The sequence below is a fragment of the Lagopus muta genome, chromosome 1 (genome assembly GCF_023343835.1).
Source record: "Lagopus muta isolate bLagMut1 chromosome 1, bLagMut1 primary, whole genome shotgun sequence".
NCBI lineage: Eukaryota > Metazoa > Chordata > Aves > Galliformes > Phasianidae > Lagopus > Lagopus muta.
In genome coordinates, this window is record NC_064433.1 from 60,200,413 (window position 1) to 60,226,058 (window position 25,646).

A 25,646-nucleotide genomic window follows, 5' to 3' on the forward strand; every position below is an offset into this window, starting at 1 on the left:
GGACCTCAGCCCCTAGTTGCCATCCCTGCCTCTGCCCAGCAGGCAGGAGCAGCACATCCAGAGCCTGAGCTGCAGGGTCTGTCCCCTTCTGAATTTGCAGTCAGGTTTGCCTGTCTGCAAAGCACCCATCAAAGGAAGCCATGGCGGAAGGACTGCCCCATGCTCCTGCCTGGTACTACCTCTCCTCATCACCCCGGTGTGGATGGACAGCTCAGCTGAGAGGGAGAGGACTGGAACAAGACCCTCTTCTACCACTGAAACATGGCTAAGGGCCCTTTTTGGTCTGTTTGCAGAGTGTGTGCTGCAGGAGTGAAAGATCCAAGGCCATGAAATTGCGAATGGCCTTGTGTACTGCGCAGCAACAGCCTTGAAGTCCTTGGAGGGACCGTGGCAAATCATTTTATTCCAACCAATGTACAAATAACCTGGGCGCCTCCAGTTTCCCAGCAATGAAACAAAACCCAGGGACAAGCCATGCTGCATGCTTGCATATCGAGCTGGTGCTACATCACGCTGAGGAGCTACCTAGCAGCAGGCAGCTTCCCACCTGCAGGCCTGGCCAGCACTCGCTGTTACCAGCTTCTTGGTTCAGTGTGGAGAGAGCAGCCTCCCCTCCACCTGCTTCTTCCTTCACCGAGCATGTCTGCCTCATTAGCTCATCCTCTGCCGTCTCTCGTTCTGTCTGCCTTCTCCAGCCTGTCTCTTTGATCATCCATATGCTGCTCTCATAAGGAGCTTTTCTCAAGGTTTAATTCTCTGGCCTGCCGCGTCACAAAGAGGCGCCACAAAGAGTTGTGAGATACATCCCAGGGACCGCTTATCAAGATGTACCTTGCCATTCAGAACCTGTTTTCATGGTGGCCGCTCTGATGCTTAAATAAAAACTGTACCTCCAATGAAAGGACACGCCTGGGCAGCCTTTATTTCCCACTGTATTCCCTGCTCCCTATCTCTGAAATATTCCCATTCTCCACCTCCAAGCCAGAAGAGGAGCTGCCCCATTAGGTCTGAGAAAATCGGCTAAAAAAATTATTTAAAAAATAACTTCAAGACACATTGAAAATAGCAAAAAGCCAAAATCATACAGAAGTGGATCAGCAAAGCCTGGCAAACATTAGCCGCTGGAGCTCCCAGCAAGAAGGGGTTGGCTTTGGCAGGATGGGTGTGGGAGTGCAGTGGGATGCCCGGAACATCCCACAAGGCAGGGGCTTGGGTTTGGGTCCCTCTTGTACCCCTTCACCAGCAGGCTGGTGGGCAGGGGAAAGCACAACTTAGAATCACAGAACGAACCATAGAACAGCTTGGATTGGAAGGGACCTTAAGCCCATCCAGTCCCAGCCCCCTGCCATGGGCAGAGCTGCCACCCACTAGAATCGAAGTGCCATCCTGTCTGACCTGCTTCCCACCACGCCCCCAATCCAGGGGAGCACACTGTGGGTGTCAGTGCTCCCCTCTTTCACCATTCCCCTCACTACAACCATTTTCTGTCCCCCTGTCAAGTTTCCCCTAAGCCCCCCCTGGGAGCAGAGGCCAGGACATGCTCCATCCCAGCACGGAGGAGTGACAGTGGCTGGGATGTACCCAGCCATGCCTGGTGAAGTCCCTGAGCTGCACACCCTGCATTCCGCAGCACTGATGGAAGGGGGTCTCGCTCCGAGCCCCTTGGTGTCCCCCCCACTGGGTGTCTCATCCCCACAGTATGCACAGCCAACACAGCAGGTTTCCCTTCGCCTGCCTTTCTCCCCGGCTCATTGTGATCAGCCATCACATCGAGAGGAGGCGGGGAAGAGGCAGCCCGGCTCAGAGCTCCTCTTGCAGCCTCTCGACTCGCATCAATCTGCCTCACCCCCAAGCTGGCACCTCCTTGCCCCCCTCGGCCCCTTGCACTGGGGGAGGGAAAGGAGCGAGGGGGCAGGAGGAAGATGGTGAGGCTGAAGGCGAGCGACGGTTCTTCCCCCAGGATAGGCTGAGAGAGATGGAAAACCCCCGTGTCCCTTCCTCCAACTGATCCGGATCGGACCCTGCCCACCGGCTGAGTGATGCCTCGGCACCACGGGTGCGCGTCCCCGTGCTGCCGCTGCCGATGTACCCTCAGCCCTGCGCTCAGCCTCTCTCGCCTCCCGCTCGTTCTTTCTCCCTCTATTTATTGCTCGCAGGGGATTACAGCTTGCTCCCCAGGCTGCCCTCTGAGTGCGTGGCTCTTCAGCCCCACTTGTGGTGCGGCCAGCTGGCCTTCTGGCCACCGAGCCCGCGCCAACTAGAGCCCCCCCTGAGATTGCTGGGCGAAAAGGCACGTTCTGCTGGATTTGCTTTGGGATTGCCCAGGGTGCGCTGGAAAAGCCCCGTGTCTCAGAGGAGCGTCTGTCCCTGTAAGTAGAGCCGTCTCCCCGCCGCGCGGTCCTCCCCAGCCTACCTGAGATCGGTGGGGCTGCCTCTCGGAACCAACCTCCCTGGGGAGGGCCACAGAGTCGTTAACGTGAAGCTGAAGGGCAACTGTGTTGATTTTAGCCCAGTTCAGTGCGGGCAGCTGAATGTACCTTCTCCCAGACCAGCACTGGGTAGGTGACAGATCCAGCATTCAGCAAACGTGCTTTGGGATACTGTGCATACATGTGGGTGCATGTGTGTGTGCGTGTACAACTCCACAGGCAGAGCTCAGGGACATATCTGCTGACATGAGGCGGAGGCTGCTCTACCATCAGCGTACCCAAAAATAAGTGCCAAGCTGTATCGAGCAGGCTGAGCCTGGGATTCTGAGCTTTAAAGAGAAAAGGGCAAAAAATACAGCATGGGGGAACTTTACAGCCTTTCCTAGTGTTGCCTCTGAGAGCAGCTCTGCAGAAAAGGGGGAGAGAATTGAGTCTAAAATGAGCGGAAGCCTCCAACAGATTTTGCTTGTGGTGGGAAGACTATGTGTGAGTGGTAGCGTGCACGTATGTGTGCATATGGATGCGTGAACCGACACGTGCACACACACATGGTGCACAGGGCATCCTGCCCCCTCCTCTCACTGCCTGCCCAGCACATTGCTGCCACCACCTCTCACCCTAAGCAAGAGAGACGTGTGAGCTGAGGTCTCTGCTGTGCTTGACAGAGGCTACGGCCAAAGAACTATGCCTCAGGACCACCATTTGTATCATCGGGGGGAAACCAAATGTGCTGGCCCCAGCACATCCCAGTTGCAGGAAGTAGGATTTAAGGTGCAGATCTGTCAGAGGATGGCAGGAGGAAGGAAGAGCTGTTGTGGCAGAAGTGGGGCACCACACAGGGAAAGGAACCCTGGAAGATAGCCCTGGGAGGCTCAGAGGGTCCTGTCACAGAGCAGGGGACGGGCTGGCAGGGAGGAGGCGGGCTGCCGTTCTGGGATCACAGGGCATTTTTTTTCTGAGCTTTGTCACTTGGGCCCATTTCGGGGGGAGGATCTCTCTCTAACTGCTGTGGGCAAACAACATTTGCGAGGGAATTATTCCACATGAGCAAAAGGCTTGAGGGAGTTGTCTCCCCATCAGACATCAGTACAGGCTCTGTGGCGTATCTTGTCCATTCGGAGGAATTATGGTAAATCCTCAGCAGAGGGGCAGTTTGCAAGGAGAAGGGGGGAAGTCCTCTTACATAATTTTTATGCTGGATTATGGCTTTACCCTTGCCTCCAGCAAAGTGAATGGCACATGCTAGCAAGGTGCACTCATCCTGGGTATCTCCAGCTCCCTGCCCCTCTTCTGGCTCTTCCAGCCCCAATGCAAAGGATTTGCCGAGCTCTCTGGAAAGCAGAAGCGTGATTCCAGCACAGCAGGGAGGGCAGCAGCAGCAGTGGGCCACGAGGAGACCTGGAGCTGAGAGTCTGGGCAGGTCTGCAGTGACTGATCTGCACCCGCCTGTTGCTGATCCAGTTTCCCTCACTTGCCATGTTTGGTTACAAGCAGCTGCTCACAGTGCTTGACATCTGTCCCAGCCCTGGGTGGCTCAAGCAGTAATTCAGATGACCATACTGGGATGCTCCTGGCAGCTGGGTAGTGCTCCAAATTGCCACACCACCACATGTGTTCTGGCTGTCAGTGGGAAGAAACTGGGGCTAGTGTCCCAGGCTGTTCCTGTCCTTGCTGCAAGAAACACCTCCCAACACACACCTGATTCCTGCAGTGGCTGTACTGAAGTGCTGGCTAGCAAGAATGCTCTGTGTGTCTTGGGGGATGCTAAAACTGAGTTGCATGTCTAAATACCAGTTCAAATGCATTTTGGATAGACCAAAGGGAAGGTTACTTCACCTGCGAGCTGTGGATTACATGAAATACAGTTTTATTCATATTGCTAAAACAAGCACTTGAAAGCTAGGAGGTGTCAGCATTCAGAGCAGATTGTTGTCTATGCTGGACTGCAGCCTCTGGTACCATCTCCCTGCATGCTCACAAGGCTGCCTCGCTCAAGAGCTGCACTGATGGTGCTGGAGGAGGGAAGCAGGAGACTGTTATTTTTTTGGAACAGCTAAGCATGTGCCTCTTTTGTTTGTTTACTGCCTGACATCCCAGCCTTTCAGGCAATACATCATCATGCATTGTCATGTGGTGTTCTGAAGACTTTCTCTGCTGTAGCTGCCTCACTGACAATAGAGAATTTAAGTTGTTGATGACGCATGAGGATGGTTATTTGCTTGCTGTCAAAAGGGAGACGAAGATTTCCCCTTAGCTAGGCAGGGAAGGAGCAGCAGGTGCAGGATTGGATCCTGGGGCGTCTTGGCTCCCAGTGCCACTAATTCCTTCAGACTGTACCAGTTTGCTGGCTACGCTGCCAGCATTTTGGAAAACAGCTGTGAGTACTCAGCAGTTCTGCAAAATGGCCCCTAGGGTCTTGTGTGGGGTACCCACAAAATTAGGAATGTACAGACTGTGGCCAGTTGCCAAAACTGCAGTTTAATATCTTGAGCTGTCCATATAAAAATAGCCTTATTTATTACAACATCTTCATTGTTAGCCTGAGTACCATGTGTTGTTTGTACAGAGTTTGGCACGGAGCCCTGTGAAAAAAAAGCAGGAGTACCTGCTGGGGTGGGCAAAGGCTATGTTGTCATGCATATTTGTATGAATGGCTGAATAAAGTCTGTGCAGATAATTAACTCATTTAGGTACTGGCTTTGCAAACCGTGTGGCATATTTTTTCATACAGCCTTTTTTAAAAAATGAAAATAAGTTTCTTGACTTTTTTATGAATAGGAAAACAAGACATATATCATGTATATTTATGCACTGAATCATAGAATGATGGAATCATTCAGGTTACAAAAGACCTCTAATCTCATCTAGTCCAACCGCCAGCCCACTGACCACGTCCCCCAGCGCCACATCCACATGGTTCTTGAACACCTCCAGGGACAGTGACTCCACCACCTTCCTGGACAGCCTGTGACGATGCATTATCACTCTTTCAGAGAAGAAATGTTTCCTAATATGCAGCCTGAACTTCCCCTGGCATAACTTCAGGCCATTCCCTCTTGTCCTATCGCTATTACCTGGGAGAAGATGCTGATCCCACTTCAGCATAACCTTCTTTTAGGGATCTGTAGAGAGCAGTGCCTCACAGCCATCACAGGACAATTTGAACCCCAAATTCACACTGGGGTCATCCATGCCTGAACTCCAAGCAAAGGCTGCAGCCTGAAATCAGGCCCCGCAGCTGTGCCCCTCCTTGCTGTGAGGAAGTTGGGAAGCTCCCTTTGGCCACTCTGCAAAGCTGAGGTTTTGCTGTGAGATGTCCATGTGAGGACAGAGGGTCTGAAGTGGGCCCTGCCCTGCATCCAATAATTTGGATGGGATGTGAATGTTGCCATGCCCTTATCTGTTCTATAGCTGCAGAAAACTAAATTCACCTCAGACCTAAGACATCCTCCAGCCCCTGCAGGCCCTGCAGCATGGGGCTGCGCTCTGCAGGCCCACATGCATACAAGGAGGTGAAGCTCTGGGTTCTGATAGCTGTCACCATATCCTGAGCTGTGGGCAATGTTCCCATCTTGTAAAGAGTGTGTGTCCCAGTGATCCTCAAGTATTCTCAGACCCTGTGTAGTTTGTGATGACTTTGCAGGGACATCCCTCCTGGATGATCTGGGAGGATGATGGGGGATGATGGTTAAGATTTCCAGGCCAGTCTAACAGGCAACACCACAGTACTAGGGCCACAGTGGCAACCAAGTGAAACAGACCCATGCAATTCACTAAGGCAGAAAAAGAAATCAGCAAAAGGTCTCCTTCATAGTTCAGTATAAATGCATCATGTGTGAACAATGAGAGCCAGCCGCTCCTTGGGAGGTTTGCCAGGAGCTGTGTGTGTGCTGGGTCGCTGATTCCCTTACGGTAAGAGCAGAGAGGATTTTTACTGCTGGCATCTCATGCTCTGCCCCACCATGAATCATCATGCCTGGTTGATCCCTACCCCTAGGAATACGCCAGGGGCACGAGCTGGTGAAGTGAGACACCAGTGAACTCCTTCCCTCACCCCACTGTGTTTGCTGCCCCCTCTCTCTCCTCCTGCTCCAAACACCGAGCAGGAAGCTACTGTCCTTGCAGCTGATGGACTGACTCTAAAGGACTGCAGCCATGGACCTGCAGACAGGGTGCAGTGGGAGGAAAAGTGGGAGTGACACTCAGCAGCTTGGGTGGCAGCGATCTTCCATCACTCTGGCTTCTTCACTTTGAGGTATCTCAGCTCCCAGAAGTAAAAGTAGTGAAGCAAGCACTAGGAAGGTTAGTGAGCTTGGGGTCTGACCAATTTCAGAATGCAGACTATGAAAAAAGGCAAAAGCAGCTCCTGGGCTACTGCAGATAAGAGCGGTTGCAGATAAGGAGGTGTGGGACGTTCAGTATGTATGGCATCACCCAGGCTTGCCGAACCTCATCTGACTGTACTGACTGGGAAGCATAGGTAGAAAGGCTTACGACTGAAGTACCTTGGTCCAGATAAGATGTAACAGGTTTCTTGGAACTGATCTGGAGGCCCGCTGACTTGGCTGTCTGGCTGTACTATTTGACAGATGTCCATCTGCCCAGAGGCAGAACTGTGAAGGGTTGATAATGAAACTTGCATTTTCCTATCTGGCTGCTAAATTGATGTACCTCCATTTCATACTCTGAGCATGTAAATACATCTTTCATTTCAGACAGGCTGGCAACTTCCCTGGTACAGACTCACTGCATCCTTTGCCCCTAATAAGAGACCTAAGGAAAGGACTGGGTCATATTGAGATTTCTGAGCCCCGACAATCCTTCTCAAACATGGGCCAAAACTCTTTTTTTTGAACACAAGTGGAATAAAACCAACAAAGGATTAATTTCAATTTCAGAGTACCATCCAAGTGAGAAACGTGGAAGGTATCTATGTGTGGGGTGGGGAGGGAGATGAGCAGCACAGCACTGGGATTCTCCCACTGAATCGCCTTTTCTCTCCTGGAGGCTCTCTGTGGGGTAAGCCGCCCACCCACCACCCATCAGGCTTGGCAGGAAGGGAGTGCAGTGCTCGAAATGCCAGCAAACTGAAGGACACCTGCGAGGTACAGAAATGGAACCAGGAGCCAAACTGGGCCTCTCTCCGATCTGCTGAGCTGGGAGAGGCTGCAGTCCTTCTGCAAGGGCTGAGTGGGAGGATTAGGGGTCTGAGCTATTACTGACCATGGGATTAACCCCTGCAGAAAATTAAAGTTGTAGAGAACGCTCTTCACAGCTGAGAGAAAAACTGGGATCTGGATTAGAACTGGCAGAGCTGGTGACAAGCCACCACCCACAGCCAACTGTTCCCAGCTGGATCAGAAAATGTTATCTCAGTCTTCAGGCAGAACCCCCCTCCACATCTCACTTGGTTATCAATTTTTGCCAACAGTGAGAGAAGAACAAAATACACATTTTAAATTAAAAAAAAAAAAGAAAAAAAGAGGAAAACTGGGAGGCCAGCTCACGTGTCTCTCTGCTGAGCCCCTCTCCCACTCCTCACCCGCTTCCCTGCACATCGCCCGCGCTCTGCTGAAGGAAGCACGCACGTGGTCTGTCGCGCTCAGAGAAGATGCTGGCACACACATGGCTGGATTTCTTCCTGCCAGCTGCCCCCTCAGCTCTCCTCCTGCTGCTGCTCCGGGCCTCCTCCATATGCCACACTCTTGCTTTGCTGGGACTTTCCTGTCACTCTTGTGTTGGATATCCCGGTCTCCCCACCTGCTTCCACAGACTCCCAAGGAATTTCATTTCTTCACTGCAATCTGGGTCTTCCCCAATGATGCTGCCCCCTGGCTCCCCTCAGGATGCTCTGTGCTTTCTCAGATGGTTCAATGAGGCTTGGTGCCCTGGGTTCAGCCCCTCTGACCCTCCTCAGTCTCCTTGTTGTGCATTGATCAGGAAGACTTTGGATGCAAATAATGTCTCCTGTTTAAGGTACAGGATGAGGAATCAAGACACTTGGCTCCTTTCCTGATTCTGGCACAAGTCTGTTGGATAACTGTGGGAAAGCCCCATCAAAACTCCTTTACTCTGTGTAACTTTGATAAGACCCACACATTTCTGCAGTGCAGAAGAGCATTCACAAGTCCACACAATTCTGAGCAATCACTGCACTTGGCAGCTTTGAAAATCCTAAGCAGGGAATTGATGTAGGGCCATGACGAAGTACCAAGAGCTGGGCAGCTGAAACTCCAACAGCTAAACTCAGCAGCCATTGTAACCTCTAAGATGGTTTTCCCCTCCATAAAATGAGAATAAAACTGACCTTCCTTGGTAGCTCTGGGGAGGAAATGTTTGTTTTACAACAGTCACATTTGCATTTCAGAAGTGCCTACACACTGTCATCTCAAAGATCAGAAGATCTCTGACCTCATCACATCCCAGTGAATAGGGTGAGGTTTATTCACACTAAGTCAGGAATGTGACAGATTCCCTTACAACAAAGTGGGTTTTGCATGCTTTCTACTTACTTTATAGCTTTCTGTATGAGGTGTTTTACTTTGCTGTGATCAATTGCTGCAAGTCAGATGGCACCATTTCTTGTGCAGCTGGGTTTCTAGTGTGAATTTAAAATGTGCTTTCCATTGAGTGTGATAGCACAACACTAATGAATCCTGAACACTTGTGTTAATAAATCAGCAAGTGTTGGAAATGAAGCCCCCAGCTATTTAGCTTATAAGCACACTGGGGCAGTGACACACTGTATGTTTCTGTAGTGGTGCTGAGCTTGGCTGCCAAGTCTGGGTGTTTTTGCAATCCAAATAAACAATAAACGAGGAGCTGCTGAGACAATGGGTTTCAGTGTGAATTCACTGCTGACCTGACCCAGGTCAGTGGAGGGATAAAGAATGGGTATCATATGCAGTCCATCCTAAACTCACTTGTGGTACTGCAGAAGAGTGCAGCTTCCCACTAGGACTCATCAACCAGGTTGCTTAATGAACTTGCAGTTGCTGCAATCAGATGACATGGCTGATGCGTCTCCCTTCCTTCTGTACAGACTCTCATCCTCCAAGTACTGATGGAGGAAGAGACACAGGACAGCATGCTTTAATCACTGGGCTCTAGGGTACCACTGCTCCCCTTCATTATGGGCAACAGTAATAAAACACAAAACCTAAAAGCAACAGGAAAGGAGGAGGGGGGGAGATAATCTTCTTTAAGTGTACCCCATGCCCTCCCTTGCCTTGGTGCTTTTCTGATAAAGCCTAAAGCAATTCAGCACTGGGAGGGGACTTTGCCATCATTCATCAGGGAGAGCGTGGGGGAGGGATGAACGTCTGCTTGCATTCTGGTAATTTATCACTGGCATCTGTCATAGCCTCTGTAACCTACCCTTTTTTAATGTAGGTCATCACCCATATGCCCTGCCAGTGCCAGTAAGCCAGTCTGTTAGAGGAGTCTGATCCCCAAGCCATGGTCCAAGCTCGGGTTAGTACAAAGGACAGGGAGGTAGAATCTGAGACAGAGGCTGTGGGCCTTGCCTGTGACCCTAGCTCATCCCAGTGACGTGCTGGAGCAATTACTTGTCTCTATAGCCTTCATGTACCTGCTGGAAGATGGGATAGTTTTGTCCATCTACCTACTGGCTCTGACCACAACTTTGTTTCTGGGGTTCATTAAGTACAAAATAACAGCAGCAATACTTACTGTCATGCTAAAAGTCATTCGTGAAGCTGAATTGGGAAGATACTAAAGCAGTATTTGGATGCAGTCAACAGATGCCCCCCTCACCATCACAGTGTGCTCCTTAGGATCCTGCTTAGCAAAGCCAAGGCTTTGAAGTGATACTGCAAACATGACTGGTATCTGGGCAGGGAGAAGGAAGCACCAGACAGTGACACTTTCTGCTGTACCTTTTATGCCCTGGCAAGCACTGGAGAGTCATTACAAATGTCCTCAGCACCCCCCCAGCAGTAAAGTTCCCTGGTTAAGCTAATTAGGGGAATCCTCATTAGAGTCCTCTGGGAAGTCTGACAGCAGGCCAAATGTCCAAGTGGCACTTCATCTCAGTGTATTTTTGGCCTCTGGAGCCCACGGCAAGAAATGGATGATTCCGTTCTGCTGCTTTGAGCTGAAACTAAAAAAAGTTGCGCTTTACTGTCCTATACCAAATGGCAAGAATCAAAGGTCATCAGCCCTGCAGGCTCTGCTGTTCATTCCTCCAGAATCTGGAGAAGAGATTCAGCTCTAAGCACATGGAAGGAAGCTCTGGACAGTGTCCCATGGAGCAGAGGGGAACTGGCTGACAGGTTTTTCCAGGGTGAAGAACTCATCCAATGATCCTGAGAGAAAGATTAACATTGGGTTTGTAGAGCCTTTGGGTATCTTCAGAGTGTTCAGAGCTGCAGCTGTGTATACCATCGCTAGGCTCCAGTCAGTCCCGCGTCAGTTCAGAATGGATGGCACTGTGCCTCTCCTCACGGGCTGGGGCACTCCTGGGTCTGCATAGTCCTCACTGCTGGGTAAGTCCCTGGCTGTAAGGCTGAGAGCAGCCAGACAGCTCTGGTGAAGCTCTGGGGAGCCCGGAGGTGCGGGCAGGTCCCAGGTTGTTCCAGGACCATGAAGTTGCCAGTGCTGCATTTACCATAGACACGTGACTTCAGAGGAGAAATGCAGAAGCTCGTTGGCCCTTTCAGTTAGGCATTCAGGAACCCCTACCTATTCCAAATCTCATGCTCTGCCCCCTGAACAGATGCTATGCTGGGAGAAGTAGGCAGTTTCATGCAAGACACGGATGACATGAATATGGGTCACAGAAGAGTCCCAAGTACACGTGCAAGCCCAACTCTATGGACATGTTTGTAAATGCAAGCTAGATTAGCAACTATGTCTGCGTAAGCATATGATGGTATTTGCTTTTAAATCTTAGAAACATATGAATGCGCAAAGGTGTGGATGTAAATCTGTAGGGCAGAGAGTACTGTGTTTGTGTGACATGCTTTGAAAATAATCATGGGTTTATCGAAGTACCTCCATCTTTGTGCATGTTGCAGCACAGGAGACAGCATTAAAGCCTGAACAGGTGTTAATCACTATGCACTGCAATAAATTCTAAACACAGGGAGAGGGCTTATTTATACACTGCTGCTCCTCCCACCTTGCACTCGGTGCTCGAGCCTTGGCACTGTCTCATAGGAAGAGACGCCTGTGAGGTACTAGGGATGGATGTGGGAGCTGGACATTGCCATCCAGAGCAGAACGGACCAGGGGTACAAACCCCAACCCTGTCACCAATCTTGGGTATGCAGTGCTGCTATCAGCACCTCGGCATTGCCTGGCGTTGGCGTGGTGGAATGAAGCAGCAGGCAGGGAGAAACCCTGGCCCTGGGATGGAAAGGGGGCCTGGGCTGAGGGGGATCATGGTGTCATGAAGCACCCAAGCAAGCTGGGTTTGTTGTTTTTTTTTCCCAAAGCCTAGCCCCCCTGCTTGGAGCTAAGCCAGCTGATACAGATGGGGTGTTACAAAACAGAGCCAAAAGGCAAGAGCGCAAGGAACAGAGCTATCTATAACCCAGACAAAGTTAGATGGAGTGAAGGTGGAGAAGAGGGAAAGACAGAGCGTGGCAGGCAGCCCCTGAATGATGCTGAAAGCAAGGACGCGATCAGTCGGCAACAGGATTTGGAAGTGAGCGGCTCCCACTATCCGGCAGCTAGATAAGGCTCTGTGGCTGTCAGCTTAACTCTGCTGTTTATTCCTGTGCTGTAGGGAGTTAAATAGAGCACAAGGAAAGCCTGCTGCTGGGAGTGAAAGTCACAGAGGGAGAGGGAAGGAAGCGGCAGCATCCGTGCGGTGCCCAGGGAGCCAGGTGGAAGTGACTGTGGGCAGAGCCCCTCCAGGTAAGTGCTGGCGGCTTTTCATCATCCTCACTGCTCCTGGAGATGGGAGGCTTTGGGGTGGCATTCAGGACACAGCCATCAGCACGGGGGAGGCTGGAAGTCTCCTTGTTGAGCCTTCTCCTCCAGCAGAGATTGCTGGAAGGCAAGCCTGGCACTGTGAGTTGCTGGGGGGCTGCGGAGGGCTGGAGTGGGTTGGTTTTGGTGCTGTGAGAGGTCTGTATCTAGCTGGTGCATTCAGTAAGCGAGCGGAGCAGCCTTGCAAAATGCATGAGACCAGGCACTGAGCCTGCTTGTCTTTCTCACCAAGATGCTGATTTAAATGCTTCCCGGTGGTTTACATTCCTGTCCAGAATAAATCCATCACGGAAGCCTGAGGGAGGGCACGTGCATGGGGAGAGCGTCCCAGAGGGAGCACAGCGCCCAGCTGAAATATAACCATGGAGGCTGTCAGAGCCTCTCAGGGGTATGAGGGGTGGTTTGCTCTGTGCCCTGGTAGAAATGCATCCATTTGAGTGATGTTGTGACTGTGGAGGGCATGTCAGAGAGCACCTGGGGTATGGAGGGTCTGCGGTGTTCCCCTTGTTCCTGCCCGCAGCTATCCGAGAGGGAAGCAGGAGAGAAGGGGGGACCTGTTGTCAGTCACTATTGTCAGGAGAGAGTTTATGGTCTTTGGGTTTCTAATTAGACTGAGCATTTTTCCTTCTTCTAATTAAGCCGTAATTCCTTTCTTTTCAACACTCCCACTCAGTCTCCCCCGCCCCAGGCCCTCCCTTCCCCTCGGAGGCTCCTCAGCTCCCGCAGTCACTGCAGTGAGATCCCCATGCTGCCCAGCCCTGCTCTAGACATCACATCCATTTTACCTTGAAACAGAAAGGACGCTGGTGGGGAAGATGCTGGAGGGGGAGGAGGGGGGGAGGGGGGGGGGAAGAAAGGGGGGGGGGGAGGGGGAAGAAGCTGCTTGTCAGTCCCTAGCGTGCACAGGGGATGCACAGGTGGCTGCAGCCGGCACGGCAGCAAGTGGCGGGGAGCTGTCCTGGCAGAGTCACCTCAGCCATGCATCAGGATGACCTTGAATGTCGGGCTCACAGAGCTGCAGCAGCAGGCTGTTCGAGCACAGGCTTGTCTCTTTGGCACCTATGAGAATCAGGCCTTATTTCTGTAGTGAGAGGGGAAAGGTGAATTCTTGCTGCGCCTCCTGCAACATCCTCCATCTCTCCTCTGAAACAGGGCTGGTGCCCGAAAGGCAAAACTCTAGCTGGGGAGGGGAAAGGATAGCAATGAGTCCAGCCCTATGTCCAGTGCCAGAAACCGAATCCCACCCATTCTGCTCTGCTCTCCCCACCAGGAGCAGGTGGGCAGGCTTGGAGGTCACTCTGCACCCCGGGGCCAAGCGCCAGGCTGGCCGGTGGATGTGAAGGCGCACTGGAGAGGACAAAGATGCTGCCTATGAGTGCCAGCCACCGGTGGAGGAGCAGGTCCCTCATGAGGTGGCAGGAAGCTTGCCGTAAGTAATGCCTACTCAGGTACTGAGTACAATGATCTTCTTTGTCAAGGGAGTGGGAAGAAAATAGGTCGCAGCAGGGTTAAGAATAGGGGAGAGGGACAGCTAAGAATGGAGATGTTTGAACTAATTCCTGATTCCTTTAGAGGCCAGGCTAGCTGGGAGGGAGAGCGAGACTCTAAAGCTGAAGATGGGCTTAAAGTGGGACAGTGTGTGATGATTGCTTCTGAATTCCAGTGGGCCTGACAGGTGAGAAACAGCAAGACAGATACCACTGCACACAGATCCACCCGAACACTCCTCAGATCAGCATCCTGTAAGCTGCAGCCTCCTCGCTGTGGCAGGGCTTTGTATGTAGGCTGCCGAGCACAGTTCCCAGTTCCCCATGGCAGAAGTCATGACAGAATTTAGAAGGGAATACAGGATGCAAATGCAGAATTCTCCTACTGGGCACTGCCAGATGCAGTGAAAATCAAAGAATAAATAAAGAAAATATCTTTCAAATTGAATTGTAAAAGTTCAGCATCTGCATCTTCCCAGTGGACAGAGGCATCTGCTGCAGCACCCCTGAGTGCAGAGCAGAACTGTCAGAGTGATGTGTGGCTTCAGGGGGTGTTCTTGTTTTTCAGAGAAGCTCCTGGGGACATTAGGGAGTGCCTGTCACTGCTGCTTGCTCAGGCCCATAGTTTCCCTCCTGCTTGCCCTCCTGATTGAATTCAGGACAGCCGCTGTAAGAAGTTGAGAGAATTATTTATTTATCCAAGAAACAGGCATTTTTGTAATCCATCCTCACAGACTAGAATGCTGTATGAATTATTTACAATGAATACTACTGAATCTTGACTTAATCTGATATTCCTGGATCAGCTTTCTACCACCTACACGAGTCACCAAACACCTCACAAAGTAACTTCATCTTCACCTAACACAAAAACACATGCTGCTCATCCTACTGCAGGGCTGGAAGAGAGTTTCAGGTTCTGCCTATTGCTTCCCTCTCTTCCCTGTAAAGCTGCATTGTAGCCATTTCTTGGTCTCTGCTCACATCTTAGTAGATGCATCTCTTGCAAGGACTGAAAATGAAATCAGACTTTCTCTTCTCTATGATTTTAGTACAATGCTTCCAAGGAAATGATGAAACCAGGCTGAGAGGTACATTTGATACAATCGAAGGAAGGGATGTCATCCAAAGAGATATGGACAGGTTTGAAAAGTTGGGCCCACCTGTGGGTTCTGGTGGATGGAAAGCTGGACATGAGCCAGCAGTGTGCACTTATAGCCTGGAAGGCCAAGAGTATCCTGGGCTGCACCAACAGAGGGGCAGCAAGCGGGGAATGGGAGGGATTGTCCCCCTCAGCTCTACTCTTATAAGGCTCCATCTGCAGTACTGTGCCCAGGCCTGGGGCCCCCAGCACAAAAAAAACATGGAGCTGATGGGTTCAAAGAAGGGCCATGAAGATGATCGAAGCGCTGGAACACCTCTTTTATGAAAAAAAATTGAAGGAGTTGGGCTTTTTCAGCAGCTTGAAGAAGAGAAGGCTCCAGGGAGACCTCATTGTGGCCTTCCAGTACTTGAAGGAAGGGAGACCAACTTTTTATACTGTCTGATAGCAATACAACAAGTGGGAAGGGTTTTAAACTAAAAGAGGGAAAATTTGGATTAGATATTAGGAGGAAATTTTTTACTCAGAGGGCAGTGAGGCCCTGGCACAGCTGTGGAGAAGCTGTGGGTGCCCCAAATCCCTGGAGGCACTCAGGGCCAGGTCAGATGGGGCCCTGGGCAGCTTGAGCTGCTAGGTTGCAGCCCTGCCCATGGCAGGGGTGTTGGAACGAAGCAGAATATGGATAATAACAGACTTTTTTGGCACATCCTATATGGCTGCAGAAACTTGGCATAAGTGCTTTTCCTGAACAACCACAGCCAGCTGCCTGAGATTATGTTCCTATTCACCACTGTCAGCACCCCAGAGGCAAGTGGTTGGGGGCCAGCAGTGGGTAGGTGTTTGGGGAGATAAGCCCCAAACAGAAGGCTACCTGTATAGCTTTACACAGTCTGCTTTTGCCTTTCTCAGTATACAAAGAAGCTAAGAGTTATCTCATCATCACAGCTGTCAATCTATTATTAATAGTGTACTTTTGTTAAGCATCCAGGAAGAGACAGGGTCACTCGAGTGACTCATGGCTCTCTCCCTTCCTCATTCTAGTTCTCATTCTTTTAATTCTCTTCCTACAACAAGAGAGCGATGTATTCTGAATGGAATTAAATATCACCCAGCCAGGCAGTACCTGCACTGTGCCAGTTCACAGGCTATGATCTGCTTTCATGTCAATATCTGCTGTTGACCCCAACCTTTACATGATAAGAAAGCGCAGAGGTGCTCAGGGTAAAGATCTCGCTATACCTTACTGTAATGCTCTATATTTGTCATTAAAAGAGCAGGCAGGCATGGCTTGGGCTGATGTACACCTGAGATCTCAATTGTAGAGCAAAAAGAAAAATTCTTGAAGGAATTCTGAAAAGATGGATTTAAAAAAAAAAAAAAAAGGGCAGAGAGATTCTCTCTGAACACTCATCCCTTGGTCCTTAATAAAGTTACATAGCTTAGCATCCAAATTGCGCATTTCTCCTTAGGCTGTCAGTCCAAAAATATGCCAATTCTCACAAGGATCACCAGGAACACAAAAAGAACTGACACAGGATGACAGGATTCAAGTATGAAGGCAGCATCACTGAAAGAAGCCGCGTTGGTACATAAAATGGGCAATGGGGGCTGACTAAACTCCAGAAACAGTGGCGTGAGGGAAGAGAGGAGAAGCAGACCTGTCTGCAGACCTGTCCCAGACAGAGCTTCTCCTCAATCTGGGTGTCCAACAGCTACCTGGCCTGTGACAGTCTCTTCAGAATTCCCCTTGGGACAAAAAATAAAATACTTGCTGATTGTTTGATGAAAAAGAGGGAATGCAGGCAGGGCATAGTTTTCAACCCAGGAAAGAATAACAAGACAACAAATTCATCAGTTTTTGCTACCATTCATTGCTAACGACTACCAAGCCCAAGTGACTTCTCTGAAGCAAAGTGGTAGGGCATGATGCAGAGACAAACTTATTTCAGTTTTAGTCAAATGCTCAAACTCATCACCTTAAAAAAAGCAAGGGAGCTGAATTTGCTTCCCACACTGAAGCAATTAATCTCAACTTCACAAAAGGAATTGGGATGAAGGATGCAAATGTTTTACACAGTCTGCTTAAACATAACTCCCACTCCTCTAACGACAGGAGGCACAAAGCTTGCTTTTCTGTTGCTGATGCTTCCTTGTCACAGAAATGAGAGTTTTAAAAGTCACTGGCTCCCAGGAAGGGGTGACAACTACAGCCCTGACACTTCTCACAGGATCTGAATCCATTGCTGGAACAGGGATCCAGAACAGCTCTAAAAAATGCTATCTTGTGGAATATCCAACCTTACCTTTGAGTAGAAAGAGAGTGTGTGCTAACCCTTTTTTCTATCCTTCAATTACAAGTCTGGAATTTGTTCCTCATCTACTCTTATGAGTAATTTTGGTTAAAGATGCTTATGGGGCTGTTGCTGTGGGACTCGGAAACTATTTTGAGAGCAGTGGCACATACAAAGTGCCTGCTGGCTTAGTGTCTCATTGTTATTTGCTAATAGCTTTCTTTGGTCATCCCTTTGTAAGTTAATCTAATTCATAAGAAAGTCTTTTTCCACAAGGCCCGCACAATGTGCTGTAGATGTGGAGAGCAAATGATAAGCTGATTTAGAGACTAACTTGGACTTGGGTCTGATGTCATAAAGACCATGACACAAACTGCAGGAGTGAAATTGAGATTTAGGTTGTTTTGTTTTGATTTTCCTTAAAAGCTTTTTATTAACATGCTTACTTCTTTAAAAAGTAGAACTTCTTAAGTATATTGCACTGACTTCCCTCTCTCAGCTCTGACATTTCGAAATAGCTGTCCTTTATCAGAGGTAACCTCTCTTACAGCTCTCTGTTCCTTTCTCTTCTGAATTCTCTGGCAGCAAAGTCATCTGGTATCATTGGGGATTGGACTCAATGATCTCTAGAGGTCCCTTCCAACCCTAAAATTCTGTGACACAATGTCCTGTGAAACTGGAAGGATATTTATTTGCTTGCTAATTAAATAAAGGCTCACGAGAAACTCATGCTAGCAGGGTACAGGCCAGCAGTAGGAGGATCTGTCTGTGAGGAAGCTCCTTTTCCTTGGGGCATTGTGGTGAGGAGTACCCTTGTGAGGGCCATACTGTGGCTGTAGCTGTGTACAGAGCGGTGCTGGCTGAGGATGGGAAAGCACTGTTCTAAAATATGCATTTTCTCTTCCCTCTCCCTTGCTATCCACCTCCCAGTGCTCGGCTGCTGGCTGTCACTGTGTGCTGCAGAGTCCTTCTTTGCCTGCCCTTCCTCCTGCAAGTGTAACAGTGGTATCCTGGAAGTGGATTGTAGTGGCTTGGGCCTCTCTTCCATCCCCTCAGACATCCCCACAAACACCAGGACCTTCCTCTTTCTCAACAACAAACTCAGCATTCTGCCGGGACCAGTGTTTTCCAATCTCTCTGCCCTGCAGAGGCTGGATCTATCCAACAACTTCTTGGATCAGCTCCCACAGAACATCTTCAGCGACCTGGGGAACCTCACAGAGCTCCAGCTGAGGAACAACAGCATCCGGGCCTTGGACAAGGACCTTCTCCAGCACACGGCCCTGCTGCGCCAGCTGGATCTCTCCATTAACGGCCTGGCCCAAATACCCTCGGGCATCTTTGATGACCTGCCTGCTCTCCGCTCCCTCTCGCTCAGGTCGAACCGCTTGCAGAGCCTGGACAGGGTCACCTTTGAGCCGCTAACCAGCCTGCAGCAGCTCCAGGTTGGGGACAACCCCTGGGAATGCGACTGCAACCTGCGGGATTTCAAGCACTGGATGGAGTGGTTCTCCTATCGAGGTAGGTGCTTGCGCAGAGGGAGCGGAGCAGGCAGGTGTTAGTTTGCCACGAGAAGGGAGGAAAAGCAAGCAGACACAGCTGGCAGATCAGAACAACCTAAATTCTGGATCTTAGCCAAGGAGCAAGAGTACAGTGCGATAAAGCTGACTGACAGCATAACACTGATGCATCTTCATAAAATAATGCTGCCAGGCTGGAGAATCCTCTGCAGCCTCAGGCTCCCTAGTTCCTCATTTTGTTTTGAATCCCTAAGATGACTTTTTTTTTCTTTGAGAGGAAAGTGGTGTTCTCAAATAACTTCGAAACTTTAGGATTATAAGTTCCCCTAACCCTTTGCACCTAAAGAGAAGAAATGCTTTTCAAACCTGAAAACAACTATCCAGGTCTTCTCCTTAGGTTGGGAGAACTACAGGCTGGATTTGGCTGCGAAGCATTGGGTCTGCTTTCAGCAAAAGAACCATGGGAACAGTGTTGTTTTGGAAAATATTACAACTAATACTGGCAAATCCAAAGACTTGACTTAATATGTCAGTCCCTAAATCATTATTTCAAAATCAGTGTTTTTTGACAAGTTTGTATTTACAGCTTATCCTTGGAGGCTAGAAAGGTCTGTATCACGCTGCAGGAATTCTGAAGGATAATTTCAGGACCTGCGACTCACAGTAAAATGGCACGTCTTACAGGATTGAAGGCCTGACCTTCTGTCAGTGCAGCCAATGAGCAGGAAAGGGTCTCAAATCATGTGGATAGCAGCAGTCAGCTGTCACATCCCTGCTGATCACAGCCATGCTGCAAAGAGATTATCTATGCCTATGGCTAGACTGCAGTCTGAAATATGCATTTGTGTGAGCAGAATCAAACAAGCATATGAGTGCCACTTTTCTCTCTTTTTTTTTTGTTTGTTTTGTTTGACTGTCATATCACACAGTCCATAAAAAGCACACAGAGATTTTGGTTTGTTTGGTTGTTGTTGTTGTTGTTGTTTTTCCCTCAAAAAGAAACTGCCCAAACTCACTCAAGCATTTGTTTCAACATCTGTCACTATTTCCATAAGAGGGGAATGGATTAGTTGTTAGAAGATGGTACTGTGAATCTGTTATTTTGAGAAGATAGAGCCTGGCCCTGTCTTTTTCTTTAATTTCCCCCTTTCTAAAATGATTCTGCTGACATTTATATAACTCAGTATAAAGCATGAGACTGACTTAATAGATGGTTTCAGAGGGCTTTCACATCTTGGTCTTAAAGATGCCTACACAGATATCAAGCATCACGAGCCCTACTGTCAAATTCCATCTAGGTAGAAGTATCCTGCCATGGTTCAAGCCATTCCCTTGATGGAGGCCTACAGCATGCAAAACATCTCTAAATCAACCAGAACAATCATTTTAAAGGATATCAACCTGCCTGGTACATGGAGGTGCAGCCATTGCTGCTGCTCTCCACCCTTCAGAAGGCTGCAGATCTGGTAGCATTTGGAGGCCTGCAGCTCATCTTGACTTCAGCCTTAGCCCTGAACTCTAAATGCACTCTGTGCAAGACTGTGGCTGCATTTTGGGATAGGGAGAAGATCTCTGAATATTCTGTTTACTCAGTAATGCATTCACACATGAGGGACTGGATTATATTTAAGATGAGAGGTACTGACCTTAAGTTGGGCCAGGCAAGGTTCAGGTTGGATATTAGCAAAAATTTCTTCTCAAAAAGAGTGGTTCAGCATTGGCACAGGCTGCCGAGGGAGGTGGTGGTCTCACTCCCCCTGGAGGTGTTCAAGAACCGTGTGGATGTGGCACTGAGGGATGTGATCAGTGGGCATGGTGGGGATGGGATGATGGTTGGACTAGATGATCTTAATGATCTTTTCCAACCTTAATGATTCTGTGATTCTGTATGGCCTCAAAGCTATACTGAAGCAGTCCTCCACTAGAAAACCATCATGCTGCTGCACTTCACTTCTGCAGGACAGAAGTGAATGGAGACATAGGAACTTTATCTCACCTGAGGATCTAGTTCCATTGTCCATAAATGCTATGCCATAGCTCTGCATCAGGATGAAGCTGTGGTTCACTCCTGTTATCTCTGTTGGGACAGGTGGGAAAATCGACCAGCTGGCGTGCACCCTGCCCAAGGAGCTGAAAGGGAAGGATATGCGAATGGTGCCCATGGAGATGTTTAACTACTGCTCACAGCTGGATGATGAAAACAGCTCCACTGTGCTGGACAATACTGGCCCACCCTGCACAAAAGGAAGCCCGACTCCCTCCAAAACTAAATCGGGCCCAGAACCAGAAGTGGAGCCCAGCGTGGGATGCCCTCAGAAACAGCGATACCGGCCTGTGAGCGTACGCCGGGCTATTGGCACTGTGATCATCGCAGGGGTGGTTTGTGGCATTGTTTGCATCATGATGGTGGTGGCGGCTGCTTATGGCTGCATCTACGCCTCCCTCATGGCCAAGTATCACCGGGAGCTGAAGAAGAGGCAGCCGCTCATGGGTGACACAGAGGGTGAACATGAAGAGCAAAAACAAATCTCTTCTGTGGCATGAGACTCTTCTAGGAAGGAAGGGACAGCAATGAACAAAGGTACCTGAGAGCAGTCAAGCAAGCATGGGGTCCTCCCAAATTACATCTTCCCAGACAGAAAGACAGACTGTGCTATCGTTCCACTCACCCAAGCAGTGCAACATGCTTCTGGGGAGTCAGGGCATCTGACTCTAATTTCTGTTCTTCTGCCCCGGGCCCATTTGTGCCCTTTCACCCTTGGGCCCAGACAAATAAAGTAGAGTCAGACCTCGAGTGCTTGCTGTGCCTCATGCCCACGCACAGATCTTCCCTTGCATGCCTGCTGTGGAGACAGCTGGCACTTTCTGGGAACCTGTGTCATCCTCTCAGCCTCAGTCCTGAGTTGTCTTGTATCCCACCAAGAGCTGTCTGGAAACAGAGAGAGCAGCTCTATGAAAGTCTGTGGGAGGAGCAGGACCAGAAGTGTCCACACCTCACTGGAAGGGTCACTGCTGCGCTGTGACTGTAACTTGCTGCCCACAGTGTGCCCAAGAGCACATCAGAAGGGATCAAGGGTCCCTTGGGGGTGACAACAGTCAGAGAGAGGCTTCGTTTCTCACTTTTAAAGGTGAAAAGATACCTAAATCACTCTAACACGCTGCCAGAGAGCACAAAGCTCCTCTTCTTGCTCCCAGCCAGCATCCAATCTGCCAGTTGCCTCATCATCCATTGTAGGTGCACAGAGAGAGAGCCATCCCCCTGTACATGCTTCCTGACTCACTGTGATCCGAATGCACACACATAGTCTGTTCAGCTCCATACAAGCAGACACTATGTCTGCGTATCCAGAGTCCCATTTGCACATACTGATCTGCCCTGTGCATGCAGCCATGAATCCATCTAGCCACTGCAGCTTAGTCTTATTGTAACAGTGTGCAGTATCTTCTGCTTTGGACAAAATGCACAAAGTCTGCCACTGAGGAGCTAACACAAACTTCTCAGCCACAGTAGGGAGCTGGTGAAAATGGGGAGGAGAGGACAGAGAGGTAGAGTTATTAAGGTTACAGCATGAGTCAGTGGAAACAAATGCAGAGCATGAAAAATAAGGAAGTTCTGTTATTCATTTTATGTATTCTCTGATAGATGGAGAAAGCAAAGATATGAAGCCTCCATTTGGAAATGTCTGGTAGACAGAGTAGATGTGGGCCATCAGGAAGTGGAGAACATGGCTTACCAGTCCAGGCAGTATGATTGCTGCTATGGGTCGTGTGGGCTGAAGGGGAGAAAAAGAAACAACCTGAGAGCTGACATTACTAGCAGAGGGAAGAGCACAGTGCACAAAGCAGGGCAATGTGTCTGGGCAACTGGAGAGAGGGGCACAACTCTGGAGGGTCTTAAGGTAAAGGCTGAAATCTAGACCATAGCGTGGTACAGGTGGGAGAGCCTGAAAAGGAGTTGGCATGGCATACAGCATAGCCCACATATTCTCACCTCACCATCACCATTGTGCTCACTGACAGCTACAGCTGCGTGAGCATGCCCATACACAACTGCACTCACTGCTGCTCTCATGCAGAGTGTCTTCCCCCAACCAGATTTTAAAGCCCTCAGACTGCAGTGCCTCTTATTAGTCTCAGCTCTTTTCAAACTGACAGGGAAGGAAAAAAAAAAAAAAAAAAAAGTGAGAGAGGAAAAAATGAAGGAAACTCAACATAAGGACTCATTTTGTATTGCTGGAAGTGGATAAAATGCTGTCTCCAGGGGAGAGTGCACATTGCCATGGTAACCTGCTCTAACCCATCACAGTGGGTATTCCTGGGCTAGGAAGATGACACCAGAGGTCGTGCATCCACAGTGCCTGTGGATGGTGTGATCCTTGCCATGAGGAAACAAGCTGGCAGTGAGCCCAGCTTGGCAGGGTACTTTGCTAGTCACCCTTGTTCAAAAGCCAGCAGGCACTGCAGGTGGCACTGCCAGGGCACCTCACCTCTCCCTCCTGCTCCAGCTGGATCCCGAAGCCTTCAGACATCTCACAGCCCTCCTGCTCGCTGCTGCTAGGTCCCCATGGGAGTGATGCATACCAACTCCTACCCCCTCCTGATCCCAGACAGGTTGTACTGACCCATGGGCATGCAATGACAAGTCTTCAATAAAAGCCTGGATTTGCAAAATTCCTTCTGGTCTACCAGGGCCACCAGAAGCAAAGAGACAGGATGCTCTGGACTGTGTTAAGCATGATACAGGGCTGCATGGGACAGACGAGGATGTTCTTCAGGAAGCAGAAGACCAGGCTACCCTGGAAGAAGGACTGGGAGAAAACTGTCCACCCACCAGCGTGGGCACACATCGCACTCCCACTCTCAGCACACTGCTCGTGAGGAAGATGAGGAGGAGGAGGGAGGCTGGCAAAATGTGAGGAGGAAGGACTCTTCTCCCATGCACACTGTACAGCCACACAAACCATCCCATCTGCTGCAACCATAGCCCTCTCTGAAGGGCAGAACTGGTGCACTGCAGACTTCTTATGTGTGTTACTGCTGCTCCACATTCCCAGCAAGCCGGGACTAGACTCTGCCTGCTGAATCCAAATCCCCCCCAATCTCCCTCTCAGGGGAACTTCTCCCTTTACCATACTGGACACCGCAATCATACTTGAAATGGGACTTGAGTCAGAGCGGTATATTTATAGATCTATATTTTACTTGCATCAAATAACAGTGAAACATTGCACAAAACCAATGGGATCTATATATGTGTGTTTGTGTGTGTGTGTGTGTGTGAGAGAGAGAGAGAGAGAGAGAGCAAGAGAGAGAATGAAATTGTTTTTAGGGGGATAGAGTAGAGGCAAAATGAGTAGGAGGGAGGCAGGGGCTGGGGAAGGAGGAAATCCTCCTTTCTCTGCACCTTCCCTGTGAGCTCCTCCTGTCCCGACAAATTTTAATTTGTTGCTAATAACATTTTCTATATTTCGTGTTGTGGGCTGATGATGACCTTGCCCATCCTTTCCTCTTTGTTTTCAGTTATAAGGCAGAAACTCTGGATTCATCTCAACCCTAGACAAGGGACCGCTGTGTTTAGAAATCCACCAAGGAGAAAGACAGGAAAGGGGAGAAAAGAATGTTGCTGAGAAACATGAAGGCTGAATGCTATGGGGAATCCCACTGGAAAGCAAATATCGTACTTGGAAGGACAAGGACCCGTCCTCTTTCATGCAGAGCAGAGTAATGGGATTCACTGGGAAATTACCTCCTTGTACCACTGGCAAACAGGCTCTTACTCTTTCCAAGCACACCTGGAAAGCCCTCGCACTGTCAGCAAGCATCTCTAGGGAACACAGTGTCCGACAGGGTCAGAAATTATGCTCTCCTGCAGGATGCCAGGCACACAATGAGCCCCAGTGCTCCCTGTAAGCCCAGGAAATGTGTTCCTCTGGTGTGTGGAGTGGCGGCTCCTGCAGGCATGGGGGAACACCAGTAAATGCACTCTTTGCTGCAGGCAGGGGTACCAATGCCAAGAGCAGGTACCTGCCCTCAGGGAATGGTCTTCTGGGGCAGGCATGCTTTCCTTATGGGCTGGCAGGCCCACCAAAAACATCACCCCTGCTCCATGCAGCCCCCTGGCCCCACACACCCACCTGTGGTACAGGCAGGCACATTTCTTGCAGGGAACAGATGGCACTTGTAATTTCTTTTTCTTTTTGTTACTGTTTGAGGGAGAGCAACAAGATTTTCTAAAACGACTGAATGGAGGTTTCTTTGGCATGAGACAGAAAATTTTTAAAGGTATATTATATTTCTGGCTTGTTGTTACAGAAGAATAATAAAGAATGTATTTTCCTATGCTCCTTCTTGTTTAAATGAGATCTCTGATAGCAACTTTCCCCCTCCTCTTTTCACCAATAAGGAAAGCACTGCAGGGATGCAATCAGCTAAACAAAAAAGCCTCTGAATTTCCCTATCTGCATATGCTTCCCTATACATACTGTTTGAACTTGGAGTGATCATGCACATACATGCACATATGCAAATGCTATGAGCATAAGCCCTTGGCAAGCATCTGTCTGCAGTCAGGGTGAGGCTGGAGGACTGAACACGCAGGCAGTCAAGGTGAGACCCTGGATCTGGAAACAAACAGAGGCAGCTCCAGGGACACAGCCAGGCAAGGGCGATTGTGTAACAAGGATAAGATACTGTGGCAATCAGCTCATTACATAAAAGTAGAAAGGGCCAAATTAATCCCTGGTGTAAGAACGCAGAAGCCAATGGAGTTATATTCAGGTCAAATTTGATTCCAAAAACCTTTTTTTTTTTTTTTTTTTTTTTTTTTAAATTAGAGCATAACATTCAATGAAACTTACTGT

General features: G+C 49.4%; 2 protein-coding genes across 2 annotated transcripts in view; one reads left to right on the forward strand and one right to left on the reverse strand.

Annotated features, from left to right (window-relative positions):
• CACNA2D4 (calcium voltage-gated channel auxiliary subunit alpha2delta 4) overlaps window positions 1-25,646 on the reverse strand; it is a 114,191-nt gene that overhangs the window by 20,287 nt on the left and 68,258 nt on the right. The window lies entirely within an intron of this gene.
• LRTM2 (leucine rich repeats and transmembrane domains 2) lies at window positions 1,752-25,078 on the forward strand. Its single transcript, XM_048943117.1, has 5 exons — window positions 1,752-2,369; window positions 12,181-12,311; window positions 13,657-13,815; window positions 18,197-18,787; window positions 20,876-25,078. The coding sequence occupies exons 3-5, from the start codon at window positions 13,749-13,751 to the stop codon at window positions 21,328-21,330; spliced, it is 1,113 nt and encodes a 370-aa protein (XP_048799074.1). The 5' UTR covers window positions 1,752-2,369; window positions 12,181-12,311; window positions 13,657-13,748; the 3' UTR covers window positions 21,331-25,078.